A 26157-nucleotide genomic window follows, 5' to 3' on the forward strand; every position below is an offset into this window, starting at 1 on the left:
CCTCTCCATAGCTTTGCAGACTAGACTTGTTAAGCTTATGGGGCGGTAATTACCAGGGTCCGTGAGAGGCACCGCCTTTGTGGAGTGGGACCACAGTTGCCGACGCCACTCCTTGGGCACATATCCTGTGGTAAGGCTGAGATTAAACAACTGCCTTATGTGCGGGTTTAATTCCTCATTTAGCTCGTGTAGCACACAGCCAGGGACACCATCCAGTCCCATTGATGCTGTGTTTTTACCTTTAGAGAGAGCAGCTTTCACCTGCATTTGAGATGTCTGGGAGGCTACACCGCTGGGATAGTTATCTCTCCTTTAGGGGAGAGGGGTGAAGTTTGCACTGAACCTGTCTGCCAGTATATTGGCAATGTCTGTGGGTTCAGTGATTTTTGTATCATTTTGGACTAATTCAGAGCATATCTGGGAATTTCCACCCAGGTTCCTAACATAGCTGAAAAAGGCCTTATGATTGTCCTTTGAATCCATGGCAATTTTTCTCTCAAAATTGGCCTTAGTTGATTTTATGAGTGCTCATATTTTTTTTACTAATAATGATCAGGGGAGACTTCCCTTTTATGGATTTTGTTCCATCATGTAATAGCTTTCTCCTCTTATTGTAAAGTTTGTTAATGGCTGGGGACCACCAGACTGGACGTTTGCCCTTTGTGGAAAGAGTCGGTTTTATTTGGGATTGCCTGATCCATGCAGTCCTGGAGGTGTTCATAGAAGGCATTTGTAAGGGCTTCCGCAGCTTGGGTTGTGGTTTCCACTGGCTCAGGGGCCTTGAAGGATACCACACCAGTCTTGAGTAGTGTGAAGTTTGCTTTAGAGAAGTTCTTCACTTTGGTCATTTTTGTTTGGGGTGGGGGCAGGATGTGGATTTCCAGTGAGATTAGTTTATGATCAGATCTCACCAATGAGGGATATACTTCCGGTGTGGAGCATTTTGTCCCCATGTTTGTGATAATGAGATCTAGTATATTTTCTCCTCTCGTGGAACAGTGACTAGCTGTTCCATGGCATTTGAATTTATGAACTTCAGGAACCGTTGGGCTAGAAAGTTAGGGCTTGAGTAATGTTCCCAGTCTATATTCGGGTAGTTGAAGTCACCCAATATGATGGTGTTTGGAGATACATTTATAACCTCCAGTGTCTTCAGGAAGGCTGTGTGGGGTTCCTGAGTTTGAGAGGGTGGCCTGTAGCATGCTACAATTTGTAGAGCAGTTTTGCCTATGGTTAGTTGCACCTGGATGGTTTCGAAGCTTGCTGTTGCCACCAACCTGGAGGTGTGGGTATCCTTTACGAATATGGACACCCCCCATCCTTTTGTGGTGTGGTCCGGTCTTCGGGGCCGCACGCATGATATGAGGTAAAACCTAATACTGCCAGGGTGCTCTCAGGAGCCTTGAACCAGGTTTCAGTTACAGCACAGACATCGATGTTCTCCATACTGAGAAGGGCCTCGAAAGTGCATTTTGAGATTTAGACTTCTGGCATTGAGCAGCATTACCCTCAGTTTCTTCCCATTTTTGTTTTCTAGGTTGGTAGGTTTAGAATTTGAGCCTTGCCTAAAAAAGGCACTATGGGGGTGGCAAGAGCCTTAGCCAATATCCGGAATCCCAGGGGTGACAAGTGCAAGCCGTCCCTTGCGAAGCAGCGTGGCTTGTCAAGCATGTCATCCAAGGCAGACAGACACTGGATCCCCTTTGAATGACACCAGACATTAAAGCCAATTGTTAAAGCTGATCATCTTGTCTCTATATTGTGGCATCATTCTTGGTGAAGGAAGGATACTGCTCAGGGTCAGGGTCATACCTGCCTGGGCTACATAATCAGAGAGCTCCTCTATGTCTCTCTTCGCTTGCACCCAGGTATATTATCTCTTGAGAGGGTACTAGTTTTGATTTCTTTTCGTTTACTGTGTACCCCAGGCAAATTAGTAATCTTTTTACAAACGCAGAGAATTGGTAGTGCATTCAGCCAGCTATGAATCTGAGGTATCTTCTGCAAGATTGTCTGATTGGGGCATGCAGGTATGCCTCTGAGGTCCAAAGTTACAAGCCACGCCTTCTTGTCCAGCATGGGCAGAAGCTGCTGCAGAGTCAACATTTTGAATTTTGGAACGTCCAGAAAAGTGTTTAGAATAGACAGGTCCAGTACTGGTCTCCAGGCTTTGTCCTTTCTGGGTACTAAGAGAAGTCTTGAGTAAAATCCTTGTCCCTGCTCTTGCTGTGGTACTCGCTGAATAGTCCTCATGTCCATGAGAGAAGAAACTTGCTTTTGTGCCTCTGCCCATTGATTGTGTGGCAGGTCTGACATACCTTTTGCCTTTGGAAGGGTGTGAAAGTGGAACCTGTAGCCCTGAGAGACTGTATCTAGAACCCATTTGTCCTGGGTGATCATGTGCCAATTTTGTGAAAAAAGTGCTAGCTTTCCCCCTAAGGGTGCTGCCAAAAGGTAAGTGGTTGGCATTGGCATAGGAAAGTCATTGGGACTGTTTCCTATATGGCTGTGATTTGTCTTCTCCGCTTTTGGAGGTAGAAGCACCTCATTGTTTGGGCCTGTATGAGCCTTGGGGCTGGGGTCTGCCTCTAGGGCGTCTGGTATCTGCCTCTCTGTGGCCTCTGATACTGGAAAGGACCAATTCTTAGAAGGCCAGTTCCTGCTAAATCTGGGTGGCTGTACCTTTAAGAAATCCTTTACTGTCTGCATAGATTTCACTTTATCCTCCATTTTATTCAACACCTCTTCTGCCTCAACACCAAACAAAGTATCATGCTGTAATGGAGCATCCAATAATTTTGCTTTAACATGGTCAGGCAGATTCTGTTCCTTTAACCAAGCATGCCTTCTAATGACAGAACCTGTAACAGTGGCCCTGCAAGAGGCCTCCAGTGAATCAAAACCACATTGCAAAGTATGCTTCCCCACTTGTTCAGCTGCACGCAATAAATCCTGCATTTCCTTGTTTTCAGAACATTCAGAATTTGTCAACATTTCCTGTTTTAACAGTGACTAAGTATTGCTGATATTTAAGCATATGAAACTGACAATTTAAAGCCCTTACAGCCAAGGTAGCAGAAGTGTAAACTTTTTTCCCCAATCTGTCCAATGCCCTAGAATCCCTATCCGAGGGGCCAGGGATTTTTGCAGTGGAAGCCTTGACCCCTTTGGGACCCTGAGATACAGTTTCTGGGTCAGCAGCAGGGTTTTTATATAGAAATTTATGAGAATCTGGAACCCTGTAGTATCTGTCTTACCAGGTGCTAGGGGTAAAGAGTCAGGAGACAGGCTGGACTCTGAAAATACATCTACAATGTCTAGAACAGGTGGAATAGCAAGAGGTCTGTGCTGAGGCAGTAACAGAAAATCTCTGAGCCTTTTCTTAGATTCTGAGTAATCTTGGCTCTCCCAGTGAAAATGCTCCCTCATGGTATGTAGGGTTTCCCCAAAAGAATAATCCTCAGGAGGAGAAGCTGAAGGAATAGATTCTTCAGCATCAGAATCCTCATAAGGAGGAAGAGAGTATCCCTGTTCTGAAGAGGAGTTAGAGGAAATGGAAACCTGATCAGAAGAATCGTATTCTGTGTCTTGCCTAGGCCTCTTATCGGGGGGGGGGGGGGGGGGGGAACCCCTGATCAAAGTAATTAGGTCTTCGGCCATTTTAAGCATCTGTTTCTTAGGCATGGAAGTCTGTCCAGGAGAATGCTGCACTTGTTTCTTTGTCTTTAAAGCTGTTTTAGTCTTTGCCTTGGAAGCAGAGGTTGGCTTGACATATAACTGTGTAGGTCTGAAAACACCCTCAGAAGCCAATGCCTGCTCAGCGGCTCAGTGTGCGAGTCAGGAACCCTGTAGTACCTGTCAGGCTTGACTAGGGCTGGAGGTAGAGAATCCGGGTTAAGGCAGGCCTCCGAGTACACATCATCTAGTATGTCCAAGACAGGAGGTATAGCCAGAGGCCTGTGCTGAGGTAGCAAGAGAAATTCCCTAAGCCTTTTCTTGGAATCTGAATAATCTTGGCCTTCCCAGTGGAAGTGTTCCCTTAAGGTATGCAAAGTTTCCCCAAATGAGTAATCCTCTGGGGGGGGGATACAGAGGGAATGGACTCCTCTGCATCAGAGTCTTCAAAAGGGGAGTAAGAATGTTCCTGTTCATCGAAGTGCTCCGATATAATGGAGCCCTGATCAGAGAAGGGGGATTCTTCCTCCACTCTGGGCCTTTTGTCCAGGGGGGGTTGAGAACCCCTGATAAGAGTAATTAAATCCTCAGCCATTTTAAGCATCTGTTTTTTAGGCATGGGGCCTGGAGATGGGCCCCGTGTAGCTTGTCTCTTAGAATGCATGGCTGCTTTAGACTTAGTGAAAGCCTTAATGGAAAAAGAAGAGGAAGGTCTGAAGACACCTTGAGAGGAGATAGACCTATCCACATTTTGAGATTCACCGCCAAGAGTGGCTTCGGTATCTGTAGTCGGGGTGTGGGCAGAGGAGCCTGCGACCTCAGGCACAGGAGACACTGCCAATTAAGTGTAGTCGGTAGTCAGGGGCTGCGTAGGCGCCTCGCTGAGAACCGGACCACGTGTAGTCGGCTTTGGTGTGGAGTCGGTTGAGGCCGCGGACCTCGTGTGTCGGTCCTTATCTTTGTGCTTTTCAGACAAAAGCAGAGTCGGAGTATCCGATGACATAATAGTTAAATTTTTTGCCAAACTAATGCTGGGCGAACTCTGCCCGACGCTTAATGGTGCGTTTGTTGAATGTAGCACAAAAGCGGCAGACCGAGGCGTCGTGGTCTGGGCCTAAACAAGGAATACAGAGGGAATGGAAATCCTTATGCGGTATTTGCTTCCCACATGAAATACAATTATTAACTTTGTCTGACATCGGTCTGAGGCAAGAAAAGTTTCCCCAACGGGGTACTTAGCTTTCAAGAAGACTTTGGTTGCAAAATTTTCATAATTTCAGGAGCTGGCCGACCGGCACTTGCTAACTGGTTCTGCTTCGGGCACCGTGCGGCAAGAAAGACTGGAGAAAATGGCGTCGGCTGGTTCTTTTATACCCGTCGCACTGACGTCGGGGAGGAGGCGAAGACAACCGACGCCGGACCTAGACTTTGGAATTCATCCGACCGAGGACCCGCCTGACGGCAGGAGAACCCATCTGTTATGACTGCAGCTGTATGCACGATGAACATCCTGATCAGAAGAATCATATTCTGTGTCTTGCCTAGGCCTCTTATCGGGGGGGGGGCCTGATCAAAGTAATAAGGTCTTCGGCCATTTTAAGCATCTGTTTCTTAGGCATGGAAGTCTGTCCAGGAGAATGCTGTACTTGTTTCTTTGTCTTTAAAGCTGTTTTGGTCTTTGCCTTGGAAGCAGAGGTTGGCTTGACATATAACCGTGTAGGTCTGAAAACACCCTCAAAAGCCAATGCCTGCTCAGCGGCTCCGGACCCATCTGAGGGAATAGTTTCCATGTGTCCAATACCTTGCGTATCCAGAGGCCTAGTTGTCTCCATGTGGGAGTCGGAAGTGACCTGTGGCTCTCAAGTAGCGGGCATCAGGGGCTGCGAAAGCGCCTCACTGAGAACCGGCGACTGGACTAGCGGAGGCCTTGTCGGTTTTGGACCTCGGATGCCTGTCCTTTTCCTTGCGCATTTTATAAACTCCGGTAGTCGGCTGTTCCGACGGCATTATATACTTAAACCTTCGGCCAAAGTAATGAAAAGCAAAATCGTACAAAAGCTTAATAGTGCGTTGGTAAAATCTAGCACAAAACCGACAGCTAGCAACGGCGTGGTCAGAGCCTAGGCAAGGAATACAGTAGGAATGAAAATCCTTGAGAGGTATTTGCTTCCCACAAGAAATACAAATGTTAACTTTTTCTGACATCGGTCTGGAGCAAGAAAAAAGTTTCCCCAATGGGGTACTTAGCTTTATTGAAGACTTCGGATCCGAAGTTAGATTCCGAAAATCTCAGGAGTCGGCCGACCGGCACTTGTGAACTGCTTTTGCTTCAGGCACCGCGTGGCAATTAAGACTGAAGAAAATGGCGTCAGCTGCATCTTTTATATCCCTGGCGCACTGACATCAGGGAAGAGGCGACAGCAACCGATGCCAGACCAGGACTTTGGAACTCTGGCTGACTGTGGGTAGCCTGCCAGCTGGATAACCCAAGTGTAATGACTGCAACAGTGAAACACGAACATCAGTCTTGAGTAAAAACCTTGTCCTTTTTCCTGTTCTGGTACTGTCTGAATGGCCCCCATATCCATGAGGGACGTAATCTGTTTCTGTGCCTCTGCCCATTGATTTTTTGGCAGATCTGGCCAACCATGTGTCATTGGCAGAGTGTGGAAATGGAATCTGTATCCTTGTGATACGATGTTTGGTACCCCCACTTGTCCTCAGTTATTAACTGCCAATTTTGATCAAAAAGTGCCAATTTTACCCCTATGGGTGCTGCCAAAAGTTAAGCGCTTGCTGTAGGCAGAGGGAAGTCACTGGGATTGCTTTCTGTAGGTTTGCGCAAATGTAATGACTGCAACAGTGAAACACGAAGAACATCCAGGACTGCAATAGTGAATACACTCTAACATCTACATTTATGGTAAGTGTACACAACTGTACTATGTTCATAGTGTTTCACTGTTGGTCATTACATTTGGGTAGATTCCCAAAGCTAAGGTTGGGAGGAGGAATTTAAATAGAATGAGGACCAGCTATAAGGCCCTGCAAGACTGCAGTGGCAAAACCAGCTCTGGATTTAGAGAAAATTGGCAAACTATATTGCTTGGTGAAAGTATTAACTCCAGGTAGCAGCTTCTAGGATGTCTCTAGTAGGGACGCCCCTTAAAGGCTGTAGAGGTAGATGTTGCCCTGGTTGAATGGGGTCTGATGCCCTGAGGGATAGGTTTTTCATGGTGCTTATGGCAGAAATGAATGCAGTGGCCTATCCATTTTGAAATGGTTTGTTTTGAAATAGCTTTCCCCTCTGTCCCTGCAGCAAATGCCATCAGCAGTTGTTCAGACTTCCTTTGAGGTTCAATTCTGTCCAAGTAGAATCTAAGCTGTCTGTACACATCTAAAGAGTGTAGTATTCATTCTCCTTTGTTCTGTTTGTTAGGAAAGAAGATAGGCAAATGAATGGGTTGATTAAGAGCCACACTGGATGCCACCTTGGGCATGAAGGGATTGGTTCTAAGAGACACCCTATCCGCATGAAAGATGATGAAAGATTCCACTGCCATAAGGGTCTACAAATCAGACACCCTTCTTGCAGAAGTGATTGCTAAAAGGAAAGCTGTTTTCCAGGAAAGAAATTTTAAACCTGCAGTAGTAGCTGGCTCGAAAGGAGGAAGAGTGAGCTTCTCCAAGACAAAGTTAAGATCCCAGGCTGGAGTTGGAGCTCTCCTGGGTGGCCTTAAATTTTTGGCCCCTCTGAGGAACTGCTTGAACAGTACTTGAAAGAAGAGGGGAGGATCTGTGCTATAATGAGCTGAAATGGCTGAGGCATGAATTTTGATGGGAGGAAAAAGACAAGCCCTTATGAAGCATCTCAGTCAAGTACTGTAGAATCTGAGGTAAACTGGGCACTGCTGCGTTCATTCCTTGAGATTGGTTCCAGGCACAGAATCTTTTCCGTTTTGCAGCATAAGATTTTCTAGTACTAGGCCTCCTTGCCTCTAAAATGAAACCCATCACTGATTTACTGAGGGATGGTAAAGGAGAGCTTAGGTGATTAGCCAGGCTGCTAGGTTCAGGGTTTGCAGCTGAGGGTGCAGAATCTGGTTCGCCTGCTGAGACAACAAGGAAGGAGTCTGAAGCAGGTGCCATGGAGCCAAGCGTGACACACTGCGCAAGAGTGGGTACCAGTGTTGGCGAGGCTAGTTTGGTGCAATTAAAAGAGCCCTTGGCCTGTCCTGTTTGATCTTTAGTAGTACCTTGGAGAGCAGAGTCAGAGGAGGAAAGGTATAAACGGATAGTTTTTTTCAGCTTAAGGATAGAGCATCCACTTTCCAAGCTAGTTTGTGGGGAAATCCTTGTGCAAAATTTGTCCAGTTGATGGTTTCTGCTTAGTCCGTCTGCCAGTGTATTTTGTTTCCCTGGCAGGAATTGAGCTTGTAGATTCACTTGGTAGCTCAAGGTCGTGTTCCACAATGCCATGGCTAGTCTGCATAGGGGGGGTAAGAATGTGTACCCCCCTGCTTGTTTATGCACATGACAGTGATGTTATCAGTCATTACCATTAGTTGTCCTGGGAGAATGTGGTCCTTGAAGGCTGTCAGAGCATTCTGTACAGCTAACATTTCCTTTTGATTTATGTGCAGGTGCATTTGACTTTGGTTCAATTTGCCCTGAATGCACTTCCCATGCATAGTCTGATGCGTCTGTTACGATTTGGGCGGCAGGGAGTAATGTGAATGGCAGTCCCCTGTTTTGGTCGTAGGCCTCTGCCCACCAAAGGAACTCTAGGTATAGGCAAGGTATGATAGGAATCCTTGCTTCTAGATCCTGTGAATGTTGACACCATAAGCTTTTGGAATACCACTGTAGTTTCCTCATATGCAGCCTTGCATATGGAATTAGAAGAATGCAGGAAGCCATGAACCCCAAGGCTTGCAGTATTTGCCTTGCAGACAGCTGGGTTTTTGTGGCCACTTGTTTGAAGTAAGTTGTCAAATGAATCAATTTCTCTGGCGTGAGGAAAGCCATCTGGGAAGTTGTATTTAAGTTTGCTCCTAGGAATATAACTTGTTGACAGGGTACCAGGTGGGATTTCTTTTCGTTTATGGTGAACCCCAGACAAGTCAATACCCTTTGAACAAAGGCCAGATGATTCAAAAGAATGTCCTTGCTTTCTGCCTGAATTAGACAATCGTCCAGGTATGGGTATATTTGAATATTTCTTTGCCTGCAAAATGCAATGACTGGAGATAGGCACTTTATGAATAACCTGGGCGCAGTAGATAAGCCAAAGGGCAGTGCAGAGAACTGACCGTGCATGTAGCCTGCTTTGAAGCATAGGTATCTTCTGCAAGACTCCCTGATAGGGATGTGCAGGTATGCTTCTTTTAAAGTCTAGTGTTGCCAACCATGCATCCTTGCCTAGCATAGGAAGCAGATGGTGAAGAGTCAGCATTTTGAATTTTGGAATCACCAGAAAGGTGTTTAGAGTAGAAAGATCCAGGATAGGACGCCATGTACTGCCTTTTCTGGGTACCAGAAAAGGTTTTGAACAGAAACCTTGTCCCTTTTCCTCTTCTGGCACCAACTGAATAGCCCCCATGTTTGAGAGAGAGTCCTTGATTTTGGGCCTCTGTCCACTGATTTGGGGGTAGATCTGGCCGCCCATTTGGTGTTGGTAACGTGTGGAAATTAAATCTGTATCCTTGGGACACTATATTTAAAACCCATTTGTCCTGGGTAATGAGTTCCCAGTTTTTGGCCTGCAGACCAATCTTTCCACCTAAAGGAGCATTCAGTTGGGAAGTACTTGGTAGTTTTAAAAGCAAGTCATTGTGAGAGTTTTCCATGGGGGGGGGGGGGGTCTTACTACTCCCAGGCTTGGGTGCGGAACCCACCCCACCCCCCCACACACAGCCTAGTCTTGTGAGTCTCTTGGGACTGAAACCTGGTGTTTTTGCTGTGTCTGGGTTTGGCTTGAGAAGACCTGGAAGGGTCTGGAAAGGACCAATTTTTAGAGGGCCAGTGCCTACTAAATCTAGGAGGCTGAACTTCTAAGAAATCTAACAGTTTGCATAGATTTTGCTTTATCTTCCATATTTTTAAGAACTTCCTCAGCCTTGTTGCCAAACATGTGGTCCTGATTTAAGGGAGCATCCAACAATTTAGCTTTAACATGATCAGGCAAACCTTGCTCCTTAAGCCAAGCATGTCTTCTGAGCACAGACCCAGTAACATCAGCCCTGCAAGAGGCCTCTAATGAATCAAATCCACATTGCAAAGTATGTTTTCCAACCTGTTCAGCAGAATGCATTAAATCCTGTAATTCTTTATTTTCAGCACAGTCAGGAAGTAACATCATTTTCTGTTTAAGCAATCCAGTAACATGTTGTTGATACTTTAACACATGAAACTGGCAGTTTAAAGCCCCAATGGCCAAGGTTGCAGAAGTGTAAACTTTCTTATCCAATCTAGCCAGCGCCCTGGAGTCTCTATCACAGGGGGTAGGATTTTTAGCAATAGCCTTAATACCCTTGGGTCCCTGTGAAAGTGTCTCTGGATCTGCAATAGGATTTTTAAAAAGGAACTTAAGAGAATCAGGAACCCTGTAATATGTCAGGTTTTCTGGGAGCAGGAGGTAAAGAATCAGGACCCAAATTAAAAAAGGCATAAACAATGTCTAGTACAGGAGGTATAGCTGAAGGCCTATGCTGAGGCAGGAGTAAGAAATACCCAAGCCTCTTTTTTGAATCAGAAAAGTTCTGGCTTTACAGTGGAAATGCTCCCTTAGAGTATGTAAGGTCTCACCAAAAGAAAAATCCACTGGAGGGGAAGCAGAAGGAATACAGTCCTCTGCATCAGAATCCTCATAAGTAGATAAGGGCAAATCCAGATCATCAGAAGAATCAATAAAATCAGAATCCTGTTTAGAAGATTCATAAACAACTTCAGTCCTAGGTCTTTCAGAAGGGGGAGGTCGGCTTCCCCCGATTAGAGTTATAGGATCTTCAGCCATTCTTATCTTTAGGCATAGAGCCCTGAGCATGCGGCCTGGGCATCAGTTTCTTAGGCATGTTTCGAGATTTTGGCCTAAATGAAGAGGGTGTCTCTGTTTAATATACAAGTCCGTAGGCCTGAATACATCCGCAGAAGCCGGTGCCTGCACAGTGGCTCCAGACCCATCCAAGGTACAGACATCCGCAGGTTCCACAGTTGAAGCATTTTGTGGCATACCGGACTCCAAAAGGGTCTCAGTAGAGGCCTTTGAGTCAGATGTAGCGGGTATCAGGGGCTGCGAAAGCACCTCACTGAGTACCGGCGAACTGGAGACTGGCTTAGGAGAAGCATCGTCTGCAGCTTTGGACCTCGGTGGCCTGTCTCTATCGTTGCATTTTTTTCAGAATCCCGGTAGTCGGATGGCTAACCGACGACATATCTGGATAATTAAACAGAGAACCAAAATATTTAGAAGCGAAAATATATCAATGATGGATAGTGCGCCGATTAAATAAAGCACAAAACCGACAGCAAGGTACGTCGTGGTCAGGGCCTAGGCAAGGAATACAGTACGAATTAAAATCTTTGTGAGGTATTTGCTTTCCACAAGTAATACAATTATTAACTTTTACTGACATCGGTAAAAAGCAAGAAAAAGTTTCTCCAACGGCGTACTTCGCTTTAGTTGAAGACTTTGGTTCTGAAATTCAAAATTGAAAATTTCAGGAGTCGGTCGACCGGCACTTGCGAACTGCTTCGGGCACCACATGGCAAGAAAGACTGATGTAATGGCATCGGCTGCATGTTTTATACCCCTGATTACCTGACATCATGGAAGAAGGGACAGCAACCGACGCAGGACCCAAGACTTTGTTAATCAGGCCGACTCAGGGCTACTGCAAGCAGATAACCCAAATGTAGTGACTGCAACAGTGAAACATGAAATACAAAGATCATCTTTAGAAGGCTCTGACCCAGGATGGCATTCAAGAACTGTAGTAGAACTTCTTCATTAAACAGCATCTGAACATCCCCAGGCCCATCCTTGGTTCACTCAATGTCCTAAATGGACACCTGCCAAGCCTTGTCGGATGTGCTATCAGCCGGATCCTTGCTGGCCTCCTAACCCAGTCGCAGCAGAGGAATTCGTAAACACAGCCGCGCGAGCCTCCGGGTTCTCACAGACCTCGGGAGAAACATCCAACACAGGCTGGATAGTGGAAAATTCCAGTCTTATCTTTTTCCCTAATGACTAACCTTCGGGTCGGGAAGTTCCTTCCACTGCATCTTTAGCGAGAAGCTTAAGATGCTGGTCCTCAAGATACAAAGGAAGGAAGGAAAGCCTACTACAGAGGGTTTTCTGAACAAAAGCCTGATAAGCCAATCTTTATGAGGAATCTGTTTCCCGCCCTGGCATTTACTCTTCCTGGATGACATTACCCCCCCCCGAGCTACAAAAAAGCTAAGAAAAAACAAAACCCCAATGAGGTACTTATCTGCAACGGCTCGGAACCAGCAGGAAAACACAGACTTTCAACTGGAGAATGGAAAATGCGTTCAAACCTGCAGAAAATGATGAAGGCATTCAGACCAATGATCTGTAGATGCATTTGGACTGGCGGCAAAGAAGTTCTGAGGATGCTATGTCCGGATGTCACATTTATGCCCTACGCTATGCGAAAAGCATAGATGTCATATTCAGCGTACCTTAAAGCAACAGTAGGTTTTGGTACACTGGCCGACATCGGGCTTCCATAGCAGGGAATCCCACAAGTAAAGAATACTGCAGCAGTGAAAGTAAAGGACATCAATAATTCCAAGATGGTGCAAGTTCACTATATTTCATGAAGAATTACACTTCAGTAGCTTTAAAGACTCTTGAAAGCAAATACATTTCTTCACGACATGCACACCTACGTCCTCAGTTCTGGCATAAAGTTCACCACTCTAGCACCATGTCATGTTAGGAAGCTTTATAAAACACCTATATGAAGATTGGAATGGTCTAAACTCCATGAGGTCTACATTTTACTGAATACGCTGAAACTTTGTTACCACGACATTCTAATCACTTCAGCTAACTCATCAGCACCAAAAGATACATAAATTAGAAAGTTACCAGGACCTGGAGCATCTTTCATAACAGATTTATTCAAAATTCAGTACTCATCTCAATTTGTTAATCTAAAGACCTGGGAACTACTAAACTACTTCAACTAGTAAACTGTTGGAATTTACAAATATTTATGAAAAGGCACTATATAGAAAAACTACAAAGTAAACTGCAAGAATAAAATAAAGTACTTACTGAAGCTAAAGGAGGAGGAGCAGGAGCAGGAGCAGGCACAGAAGCAGCAGTAGTAACTGGAACAAGTCCTGCGGCAGGTAGTAATGCCAGTGCACCAGGGGCTGGCGCCAACAGAGACAAGGCTTTGGCTTCATCTGGGATCTTACCTGCATGGGAAGTTGAAGAAAAAGTGTTGCTAACAATATAACCATTAAGAATTTTTCTCTTCAATTTTTCAACAACCCTACATTTAAAACAAAGCTGAAATTACAGACTTAAAACTATATTAAATTGTCCAGTACCCTTCTCATTTAAAAGGCAAAATGTCACAGACTAACAATCTTAATACCACACTTTTTAAGAACTTAATAATGAAGAGAATTATTTAACACTGTGAGCTATAGGTCACCTGTACTGGAAACTTATTGGTCATGAACCATACGATAGCAAGCATGGATGTTTTCCCAGGATGCTCTTTAGGCGACGTTCGAAAGCTGTGTTACACATAACCGTTCATGCTGGCAGCATCACTAATATCACACAACATTAGATACAGAAAAAAGAACATTTTTAAAGTTCAAATCCCCATAAATGTCAAATAACCAATGTAAAAAATAAAACCAAAAACATAAGTATGCACAACTCAAAAAGACATCCCCTAGCCATCAAACCCACATATAAAAATAGATTACTATAGGAAGCATCTTCCACTGTTGTAGACAGCTGCCAAGGTTTTCAGCACTTCTAATGGCAGTTAACTTTAGATATACTCAAGTACCTCACGTGTCCCCTTCCCACAGCAATGTCCTCAGTCTTCCTATTTTTTTTGATCAGTGGGTCACACAACTGAAATAGGACAATTAAGACTATGTCAACTATTCTATATTACAAGATCACTAATTACACAAACTTTCACATAACCTCAGGATATCATGGCTATCAACATTTCTTATCTGATCTGAAGTGAAGATTTGCAGAGGTAGGTACTTCCACCACTGATAAAATAATGTTTACTATACTTATCTTTTCTCTAAGACCAGCTGCCAGTATCCTCAGACTTTCTCCCAGATCTGGAACTTAGCAAAGCTCATTCCACCACTACTACTTCAAGCACCATCACACTTACTCTGTCAGTGGATTAAAACCTGTCAATTAAAGGCTCTTTACCCTGCTAGCTATATTCCCTGTTATACACTCATACCAGCTCCATAGCCATTTTTAAGACCATCCTTTTAACATCTGACAAAACACTATTTTTAAACAAATTTAAGACAACAGAAGGTTTTTTGCCTCCAAACATTAGCCTTTGGTAACTAACGTATGTGCAGAATTCATCTAGTGGAAGCTCATGCTTTGCTTCAGTCATTCACATAATGTGCCACAGAATATGACACATTCATGTGTTCCACAAAAAACGTAGTTAAAATGCAGTCAAGCTGACTAGTCACTTTTCGTATAATTTACTGGGACTGCAAACTAACTAGCCATTCAATTGCTAAAGGGTACTATATTTTAGTTCTACAAATGTAACAACCACTTTCAAGTGATGAACAACAGCAGCACTGACATTAGGTGCACAACAAACACTCTGCAAGAGAACTGTATAAAAGCTCACTCTGCTGGAAGTCTTAAAAGCCTCTCACATGAGAGAGCTCTTAACCTACGCAGACTATTCTAAGCTGAGAACTGCTAACATGCCCAAAGCGCAACTTAGATTCTTCCATTTTACTTTATGGTACTATACCAGCTTAGATTAGTAAAGCCTGGTGAAGTAGAACTATTTGGTACCTGATCCAGCTCCATCACAGAATCTTATTTAAATGAGGCACAAAGGAAATATGCTGCAACTCCACAGACAAAACTTGAATCAACCCAAATCTGCGGTCTACAAATATTACATGAAAAGAAAATGCAAAAGGGCAGCATATATACACTCCACCTCTTCCCCAATCACCATGCACAACTGCATGTGTTTAAACCAATTCAATCCTTTTGGACAGGTCCCTAGAAAAATGGAAGTTATGGAACGTACATAACAGTATGCAACAGTCGGGGATAGCACAAAGCCTGAAATAACAGTGCGCACAATGAATGAAACAAAAGTGTAAAAATATAGTCACCCAGTAAAACAAAACTATAAAGCCTAGTTTCCACAGGAAAATAGCTACAATCCTTTAAGCACAAAAATGAACATATTCAAAGACTATCATTACACAGATGACGATTGCCTACAAACTGAAAATAACTGCAAATTTCAGTGTATCTAGATAACAGTTTTTAGCCCTTTGCATCATACCAGGTAACCACAACCGGCATGATGAGCTATATGGATGCGATTATTTTTCACCCTATCCCTGCTCCCACAATGCCCTGTCCCTTAATTATTTAAATAATGGACATGTGTATACCGTGTTAATCCCAAGACCAAAAGTTCCTACTATGAAACAATCACTCTAAAGATGCTAGAGGCAGTACGTGCACTACAAATGTACATTATTCAGTAAAGGCAAAGTGCTATTTACAACAGTAATACATGCGCAGAAGTAAAAGAAATCATTCTACAGAGCTAACGAGAAGTAAATTAAACAGTACAAGACCAATATCAATTTACATGCTCAACAAAACATCAGAATTTGTTCTGCAGCTACGGTGCAAAACGGTATGAGTGCAAGTTAAAAACATGTACATAAAGTACTTCAGACCTGGGAGAGAAAGGCATCAAGCCAGAAGAGAAGTAGGATACAAACCTGGAGAAAGAAAGGAAGATATCGACTTCAACAGTGAAGGAAATGCAAAGGAGAAAGCAACAAGGAACAAAAAAAAACTGGTGCAACAATCTAAAGGGAAAAACAGTGAAAATGGAAGCCTGGGACCATTCACTTGAGTAAGATGACTAGCACAGCTGGAAAGTTCTGAAAAAGGGTACTTTTTGCCAGGGGATTATGGATAAAAAGGAGAAGGGCTAGACAGCCTGGGAAATTTATCAAAGCTAGCCCAAGTCCCACCACGTACATACATATAAAAGTAATCAAACTATATTAACATAACAAATAATATACTTCACATATACTGCTATATAGCATATAACCTAAGCAGTATTACATAAATTACTCAATTCTTGCCTTTTTTTTTTTTTTTTAAACAAAAAACATCTTCATTAAACCATCGCTTTACAACACAGGCAATCCTACATTCACATAACTGAAAATAAACCACACCCAACACAATCCTAGTCACAAGCATTTTACATCACAAACCATACTCAAACAATTCCAGTTGCAAACATTATACATCACTTATAATCTACCCAATCTTTCCCACTCAAACATTACATAGCTCATTTAAGTCCTGCTGTCTTTTAGGCCTCATTCCTCCCTTGTATGTACTGTCCCCACAATTCACATTTTTTTCCCTATGTAGTTTGCTCTTACCCTTTCCTAAAGATCTCAATTCCAGTGGTTTTATCTGTTACTATATTCACTACTTGTAGTGTAGCTGGTTTAGATAGATTCCCATTTTCTAGTCACTGCTTTTTTGTCAGCCACCATTATTAAACACAGCAAGACCTTACCATGTACAGGCAATTCAGATTCTGTATCATAGCTCAGAATAATCTTCTCCCTCGTCAGACCGATCTGCCCATGCAGCATCTCTGAAAGTGCATCCTTAAAGTCTGCCAACTCACTGCACTCCCAGAAAATATGTTCCCAATTACCTCTTTCTTTCCCTTCACACCTCCAACAATGACAGTCTACCTGAGGAAAAAGTCTCTGGAGTCTACTTGGGGTATAAAAACATCCATGTAAACATTTCCAGGCCAAAATCCTAAAACCTCCAGATTCTGTTGCCTGTTTGGGAGACATACATATATCCTCCCATTGTTTCTTTGTGAGCTGTTTATCCAGGCTCTCTTCTCAATCCTTTCTAACCTCCACTGATTGATTCTTATAGCTATCATGCAATATTTTATATGTGCTATTAACTATTCCTTTTTTTAATGTCAGCTTCTGTTCTAGATTCTATTAAAAACATTACCAGTGCTGGTCTTTTGTTTAGGACCTCCCCTATTTATTACACTTTGCCTATACTCTGATATCAATCCATGATAGGGAAGGCAATCTCTAACCTACAGTCCAAATACATTTTTGGCATCTTCCCATTCTATCATCTTTCCCCCTCTAGTTATTTGCTCCTTGATTCCTCTGCTAGTTTTCTCCAAGTTCCAGCCACTCTTGCCTATTTTGTCTGCATCCCTAATTGCAGTCATCCCTAATGGCAGAATCTCCTTTCACCATTCCCGTGTTGGTCTAGTTCTTAGAATACTTCCTGCTGCTTTATGGATATAATATTTGGTACGACTGTTCTCCTTAAAGGTCTGCATCCAAAATCCCAGTCTCTCCTTGTTTCTCGAGCACGTTTCATCATCCCTTTCCATTATGAATAATAGTTTTCTGCTTGTATTATGTATAGGAGTCTTAACTGTGCAGGTCTGAAATACCCCTTCAGACTGGATAATCCCAATCCACCCTGTTCTACTGGAACCATCAGTTTATCCCACTTAACACTTGCCATCTTCCCCTCCCACATAAAGTCCTTCAGCGCTTTATTAATTGGTACCCACAACTTCTCCTCCGGTTGATAAAAACATGCCTGACCTGTGTATAAAACTAAAGGGACTAAAAACATTTTAGCTGCTTGTATCCTACTGTCCATATCCATATAATAAACCTTCAATTTTCTCAGATTTTGTATTCTCTTTTGTTTAGTCTCTTCCCACATACCCTTAGCTGCCACACTAGAATAATTTTTAATCTATACTCCTAAATATTTCATTTTATCCCGTCCCCATAAATATGGGTACTCCTGAACCAGTTCATGTGTGGGTACATAATTTACTTCTATTGCCTTTGTTATTTTCGGGAAACAAAATTTATGAAGCTAAAACAAACAGTCTCAAAATGTTTCACAACACTAATATCTTTTTCTGGTTTGCCAGGTACAAATAATACCATCTGCAAATACAGACAGCTTTTCTTGACTACCACACCAATTATATCCTTCAATTTCTGAGTCCCTTATTTTCTCTGCCAATGGCTCTAAATATAATGTAAATAATAAAGGGGAAAAAAGGACATCCCTGCCTGGTTCCTCTGCTCAAGCAGAAATTATCAGACAGGACCCCACCCACTTTAATTTTCACCTCCAATCCCTCATATACTCTCCTAAATCTGCCATATTTTTTTCAGGAAATGCAAATGCTTCCATTGCCTTGGTCATAAAGTCCCAGCTTCTCTGCCAAATGCTTTCTCTGCATCAACACCCACTAACAACAGTTTCTTACATTCTGCTTCCCTCTGGATCATCAATGTTATGTTAATGTCAAATGTTTGCCTCCCCTTCTCAAAACCATATTGATCCATATATATCAGTTTTGGCATTACTATTGCTATTCTTTTAGCTATTATAGACATGAACACTTTATAATCATGGTTTAGTATGGAAATGTGCCTGTATGAAGCTGGATCTGATGTATTCTTACCATCTTTTGGTATTACAGCTACCACTGCTTTCTTCCACAGCAGAGGTACTTCTCATAAGATATTTGTGATCTTTAACAGTTTTTTCCTCCCAGCTTCTACACTTCCACAGGAAAACCATCTATTCCTGGGGACTTTCCTGCAGACTGGTTATACATCACAATTTTTATCTCATCTCCTCCTGTCCTAACAGTTAGTAATTAAGCCTGTTCTACCTCTAACCTTAGCATATTTAATTCTTGCATGAACATTTTCATTTGTATCTTTTCCTGACTTTCATATTTTTCTGCTTTATAGAGACAATCATAGAATTTCTGAAATATTTCTAAGACCTCAAGGCTCGCTTATCTTCTTTGTTATAGGCTCCCAAAGTCTGGTGAGAGTCCCTTCTACTTTCTGTTGCCCGAGTCATGCTAAAAGTTTTTGTGATCTAGTGTTATCAAAAACAGTAGCTTAACAGCAATCTTTCTAAACTCGCGCATATTACGGAGGTAATCCCTTAACTTCTGCCTGGCATTCTGCAGCTGATCTTCCTCTTGTTTTGTGGGATTCCCCCTATTCTGCAACACTTTCACATGTCAGTCCCTCAATTCTTGTTACTTCTTAACCATAGATACCTTTCTTTTACTTCCACCTATCTTTTAAACTCCACCTTAAATTTATCCCACTCCCTAGCTATGCTTTCAGAAATTTCTATCCTCTCTAACAGTTCCTGAATAATCTCTACTACACACTCCTTAAACTCCTCTTTTCAACAGATAGGTGGGAAAGCCCAAATGTCTCATTTTTATTTCATTACCTTGTGTTTTTATTTTAGCTATTATTGGTGCATGATCTGAAATAGTTACTGGGTGGGTATCAATACCTTCAATTAAAAGCACATGTTCCTGTGAAATGTAAATTCTGTCTAGCTTCGCCGAGTTTCTATATCTTAGGGAATATGTAAATTCACTCCGAACACCTATTACTGAATTCACATCTTCCATGCCAAATATTTTCATAAATTTCTTCATTTACCCTCCTTTGTTATATTTCCCCACTGCCCCCCGACACATCCTCACAAATGCAAATCAAGTTACAGTCCCCACCTATAAGTAATATTCCTTGCCGAAAACTTGATTTCACCCAGAATTTTCTTAAGCTCCATTACAGCAGTTTTAGCTGGAAGGTAAATACATGCCAATGTAATCCTCCTCCCTTGCCAGTAGCCCCTTATCTGCCATTATCTTTTTTTTTTTTTTTATCTTTTTTTTTTATCTTCTTCTGTCACTATTGGAGCTTCTCTTGCAATTAATGTAAGTACTCCTCTTTTCCTTTGTCTCATGTAATCTGCTGAATAACCATATTGAAAACCTTTATCTAATTCACATGTTCATTTTGCTCTAAGTGAGTCTCCTGTAACATAGCTATTTGCACTTTACATTTTTTTAATATAGTTCACTACTCTGTTTGAATTTACCTGCGAGGGCATTTACATTAAAGACATTAAAAAAGCACCATTGTACTGAAAAGTTATTATTCCCACCTTTTATGTATGACACATTTTTTTGTTAAATGTCTAGAGCCAGCTTTTGTTACATGCATACACTGTTTGGCAGGTTGAACTTTTATACAGTTGTTTCTTGTCATATCCATTTGAGCCTATGTCACATCTTATACATTTTTTTTTTTTGAGGGCTTTCAATAAAACAAAGTCCCACGGCTTTTAACCCTATAGTTAAGGATGCAACTCCAATCCAATTTCTGCTGATACACTAGAACTGCTGAAAGGATATACATACACCTGTATGTGTTGCATGGCTTGTATAGAAATGAACTATGCCTTTTTGTTTACTACGTTGGTAGGGTGGTCCAAGGCTCCTTTTCAGCCATGACTCAGATCAAAGATGGATGCATTTTTAGTACATGGAATATTAAAATTACACTGAAGATTAACAATGGCAAGATGATGCTGCATCAAGGTAACATCATATGCTTACAGTATGCATTTGACAATACATACTTCAAGCATAGATTTACAAGTAATTAGATTATTTACAGAGCAGCGCTACATACTGACAGCTTATGAGATATATATACACAGCAGCGACAACTGCATTTCTTACTGTATACACATTTATCTGAGAGCACAGATCTAAAGTGAAATCAACTGACAATGACTGATGTATTTGTTATACTTTTAATAAATAACAGTGCTTGTGGTTTTATTCTGAGGTGTCTCATACAAAAGGAGGAAAGAAAGTAACGGCAAACCTACGTTTGTATATCTTGAGGAGTTGCGCTGCCTGTACACAAAGCAGGTAATAACTGACAATAAGGGGTAAAGTAATTTAGGAGAGGAAGAAACTGTAGGTAAGGAATAAGTGGGGATAGAACACAAACCGTTTCCTCAGCTGCACAGATTATAACTGCTGGAACAGAATCACAGTGCACCAATACCTGTAGGACAGCAACATAATTACTTTATAAAAGTGGTAGCAGGGGTACTCTCTACACTGCACACTTTCAGTCACTGTAGTCATTTAAAATGGTGATAATGTCTGAACCCACTGTCAGAAGCCTCCCACCCTCACCCTGGATATACCTGTCTGTGTTAGTCTACTAAAACAATCTCTTACAATTTTTAACACTTCCAGGGGAATAAAAGGTAGGCAATTTACAGGTTTCCAATGCACGCTCTGGTTGGAGTACTAACTACATTTTGTCACGGGTCGCAAAAAGTCTCTTGCTAAACAAGACATGCAGCTGTCCCATCTTCATTATTTCATTTGCGATTGACAGCTCATCTACGAAGGCCAGCTCGCATCAACTTTCTAGCATCCAACACTATTTGCTTTGGACTAAAGGCACACACTGTGCAAGATGATAAAGGTCAGTTCCCTGTGCTTTCTCCTATTAACCTGGTGAATTTGGACATTCTGAGGCAATATAGCAACTGCCTCATGTACACGGAGGACCCTCTCCTCTTACTTCCCAACACACAAACTTGCAAAAGATGCACTTGTATATCCAAATTGGAAGCCACGCACTCCCCAGCCAAGACCAGAATACCTAGTCAAGAGGAGAAGCTCAACACTTGCACCACAACACATGGAACACACAGCCTTCCAGAACACACACCAGCATTGCCTTCACATAAAAACACAAACCACACACCCACCTTCGCGGAGGCTCTCAATAAAAATTTACCCAAACAGCAGAGACATTCGACCACCACAACACAACACTAATCACGAGAGACAACTCTCCTAAACAGTGTGCTATTCAACCAAAGCCCCTAAGGCAAAACAACATGCCCAACACACTGGTCATTGGTGACTCGATAGTGAGGCACACTGACGTTCCACTCACTAGACTGAATAAAGAGAAAGTAACAGTCAGCTACCTGTCGGGCGTCAGGATCCGCCACATACTGCATGCACTCAAGTCCCTCAACAACAGGTACAAATATGACTGTCACTGTACATGTGAGTGTGAATGAGCAGAGACGTACCTCCCTGGACTACATGAAAAGAGACATGGAGATCTCGGATTATGTAGCCCAGACAGGTATGACCCTAGCGCTGAACAGCATCCTACTGTCACCCAGAATGATACCCCAGAACAAGCAGAAAATGATTGATTTCAGCAACTCGTTAAGTTTCTGGTGTCATTCTAAGAGGATCCAGTATCTGTCTGCCTGGGATGACGTGACTAACAGACCTCGATGCTTTGCCAGAGATGGCCCGCATTTATCACCCCTGAGCTTCTGGATACTGGGCACCACACCTATAGTGCCTTTTTAGGCAGTGTTCCAAAGACCAAATTATCACCGTAACAGCTACCAAACAAATGCAATCTGAAGGTCATGCTGCTAAACACTAGAAGTCTAAATTTCAAAATTCACTTGCTCGAAGCACTCCTTAAAATGGAGAACATAGACATCTGTGTCGTAACAGAGACCTGGTTCAAGGCAGCAGAAAGCACCCCTGAACTACCAGGCTATAACTCATTCCACACCTTTCAGCCCCAGAACTTGGACTGAAGCTCCAACGGCGGTAGTGGTTCCATATTCATAAAGGATGCGCACATCTCCTGACTCGTAGCCCAACATAACGCATCACAGATACTTCAGATGCAGCTAACATTGGTTAAGAAAGCGATTCAGGTCGTAGCCTGCTACAGGTCCCCCCCAACCACGTCCCAATACTTCCACTCCACATTCCTAAGCACCCCGGAGAATATTAGGGTCCATCTTAACACATACTGGGTGACTTCAACTACCCCTCCATTAACTGGGAAAACTACTCATGTACCAATGCACTTGTCCAACGTTTCCTGGAATTCATTAATTCCAATGCCCTGGACCAGCTCGTTCTTACCCCCACTACAGCTAACATCCTTGAGCTGGTCATTACTAACATGGGCGACCGTTGCTCTACATCAACAGTCAACTCCTCCCTGATTAGATCCAACCACAAACTAATCACCGTGGAAATCCACATCCCTCCCACCAACCCCGCAAAGGTAACCACCATGAAAAACTTCTCCAAAGCTAACTTTGGGCTACTAAAAACAGACGTGGCTAACTTCACGGCACCCATGCAAATAGAGAAAAGTTGCATGACCGCCGAATCATACACCAATGCACTGTACGAACATGTACACAAATGCATGGATCTCACCATACCTAATAGAACAAAGACGCTCTCCTCCAAAAAAAAGGAAGCCAATCTGGTGGTCCGTGCCATAAACAAACTCTACAACAGGAGGAGAAAACTGATGCGGAATAACGTGAAGTCCCAAGACTGGAAAAACTCCCTTATCAGCCTCAACAAAAAGTTGAGTTCCCTCATCAAATCCTCTAACGCTAGCTAAGAAAACAGAATTGCAGCAGATAGTAAAGACAACCAGAAGACCTTCTATAGTTATGCAAAGAATCTCCACGGCAATAACCAGATTTGCTCTGAGCTACTGCATAATAGTACCTCCTATACCAAGCCAACAGATATTGCCAATATACTGGCAGACAGATTCAGTGCCAACTTTACCCCTCCCCCCAAAGGACCAGTCACAATAGCAGTAGACTGCCAGGCACCCAGTATTACTGCTGCACAGGTTAAAATAGCACTGTCCAAGGCCAAGAATATAGCTTCTATGGGACCTGACAACATCGCTGGAAGTGTTCTACATGAACGACAGAGTGAACTGGCACCTGACCTGTGTGCCATGTTCAATCACAGCCTCACCGTGGGCTTTGCCCCTACCGAATGGCACACTCCTACAGTCATCCCTCTCCACAAAGGAGGAGAGGCTACAGACCCTGGGAACTATCGCTCCATTAACCTAACGAGTCTGACATTCAAAACTATGGAACGCATCATCGTGGACCTAACAAACAAGGATATAGGGAATCACCAAACTCTGAATCCCACACAGTTTGCTTTCGTGAAGTGTAGATTCATGCCTGCTCAACTTGGTCAACTTCTTTGAGTCAGTCACCACAGCTATGGATGAAGGCAAGGTGGTTCATACAGCCTACCTTGATCTGGCCAAGGCCTTTGATACTATTCCCCACTCAGGAATCATAGAAAAACTCACTAAGCTAGGCATCAACCCCTATATCACTAGGTGGGTTCCAAACTGGCTCACCAGGTAGAAGCCACAGTGTGAAAGTAGAGGACTCCAAGTCAGACTGCCAACCAGTCACGAGTGGAGTACCACAGGGTTCAGTCCTGGGTCCTCTCCTGTTTGGTATCTAATTCTCTGAAGTCCAGGCCAACATGAAGGGACTCTGGCTGACAGTCTGCAGATGACTGCAAGTTGGAAGCCATTACAAACTCCCCAAGTGATGCTGACATCCTACAGAAAGGCCTCACTGAGATCAACGACTGGTGTCAGAACCATGGCCTTGAGCTCAATGCCAAAAATGTGTCGTCATCTCCCTTGGGAAAAACTCTGTTCCCATGAATTACCACATCGATGGTAGTCCGCTGAACACAGAAGGCGTTAAGAGATCTGGGAGCACAGGTTGACAGCAACCTCTCTTTTGACCGCCACATTGCCACTGTGGTCAGAAAGTCCTTCTGCATGGCACATCTCATTACCAATAGTTTTGCATCCAGGAAGAAAGAGGTCATGGTTTCCCTCTGCTCTTCCCTCATTAGGCCAATCATTGAGTACAATGCCCCATTCGGCATGTACTTCACTAAACACCTGCAACAACTGGAGAGGCCGTAAAAGTACTTCACAAAGAGGATTCTGGGCCTTAAACATTTGTCCTAAATGGACAGACTTAAAAAAAAACTCTAACTATTCTATGTCCCATATCACCTAGTTAGAGGCGATCTCTGCTCGACTTACAAAGCCATGTCTGACCCAGCTCTGTCAGAAATGCTACATCAAAGAAAAATCCCAAACCCGCCGCACCACACGCTCCAGAGACCTCAACCTCACTACCACAAGCAAAAAAACATGCTGGAGGGACAGGTTCATAACCAAGCGACTGCCCATGCTATGGAATACACTTCTCATACATGTCAAGCAGAGCACCTCACTGGCCCTCCAAGAGAAATCTTGATGAGTGGATGGGAAATAGAAAATTCACCTCAGGGATCACTCCAGTGGCTTTACTCGACAGAAGCACTGGGAACCAAGGTTGGGTGGCACAATGCCAGGGTAATCCTATGGGCTAGGCTTGTAAAGGCTCCAGGGCCATTAGCCTAGTACACACCTATGAACCAATACAACAACTCCAGATGTTAAGTGGAAGTGAAAATAAATTAATGCATACATAATTGTAAAAATTCATTGCACACAAGTATAACTCTCAATATGCAAAAAAAAAAAAACTTGCTGAATTTAACATGGAACTCTGGACCCTGATCAAATCAACCAAAGTCAGCTATGAAATAACAACTGCACCCAAGCAAAGGCCAACCACAAAGCCCTCTATGTTAGAAAGAAAGCCCAGCACTGTGCAGAGCTCACAGTCAAAATTACATATCTGGGCCTAAAAGACATATCCAGAATACATAGCCAATCTATTACTAGATACATTTAGTTATAACTTCACCCCCCTACATTCCCAAATCTCATACCTGTTTCTACTCCCCCCCCCCATAAATCTCCCTTAAACAAGTCCTCAACGCACTATCCAAAGCCAAGAACACTGCTTCTATGGGAGAGGATAACATACTGGGTTGTTTACCGCACAGCCTGAAATAGGACCTGACAAGACGGTCTCTACAGAGCTACTACTTAATTTCAGTCTCCAAGTCCAGACAAAGAGCGCCGGTTATCCCTCTGCACAAATGTAATAGACCCAGGAAATTACGATCCACAAGTCTGACTATCCTCATCTGTAACACTATGGAAAGAATCCTTACAGAAATATTAAGACAGACAAAGATAAAGTACAGTTTTGTACCTACCATAAACGTAGATGTTAAGAGTGTAAACACTGCTGCAGTCATCACATTTGGGTTATCCTGCAATCAGGTGGTCCCGCAGTCGGCCAGAGTTCCAAAGTCTTGGTCCGGCGTCGGTTGCTGTCGCCTCCTCCCTGACGTCAGTGCGACAAGAGTATAAAAGATGCAGCCGACGCCATTTTCTTCAGTTTTTCTTGCCCCAGATGTCAGGTGCCCCCAAATAGATAGGCAATTCAAATTGCTAGTAAAAAAT

At 43.1% G+C, this 26157-nt stretch overlaps 1 protein-coding gene across 1 annotated transcript in view; it reads right to left on the reverse strand.

The window, feature by feature from the left end:
- The window catches only part of SREK1 (splicing regulatory glutamic acid and lysine rich protein 1), a 1533788-nt gene that overhangs the window by 1085953 nt on the left and 421678 nt on the right, over positions 1-26157 (reverse strand). The window contains exon 3 of the mRNA XM_044063648.1: positions 12980-13125. Coding sequence (XP_043919583.1) covers positions 12980-13125 — 146 coding nt within the window. The remainder of the gene's footprint in view (positions 1-12979; positions 13126-26157) is intronic.

The sequence above is a fragment of the Protopterus annectens genome, chromosome 2.part1 (assembly GCF_019279795.1).
Source record: "Protopterus annectens isolate FY-2018-M chromosome 2.part1, PAN1.0, whole genome shotgun sequence".
Lineage (NCBI taxonomy): Eukaryota > Metazoa > Chordata > Ceratodontiformes > Protopteridae > Protopterus > Protopterus annectens.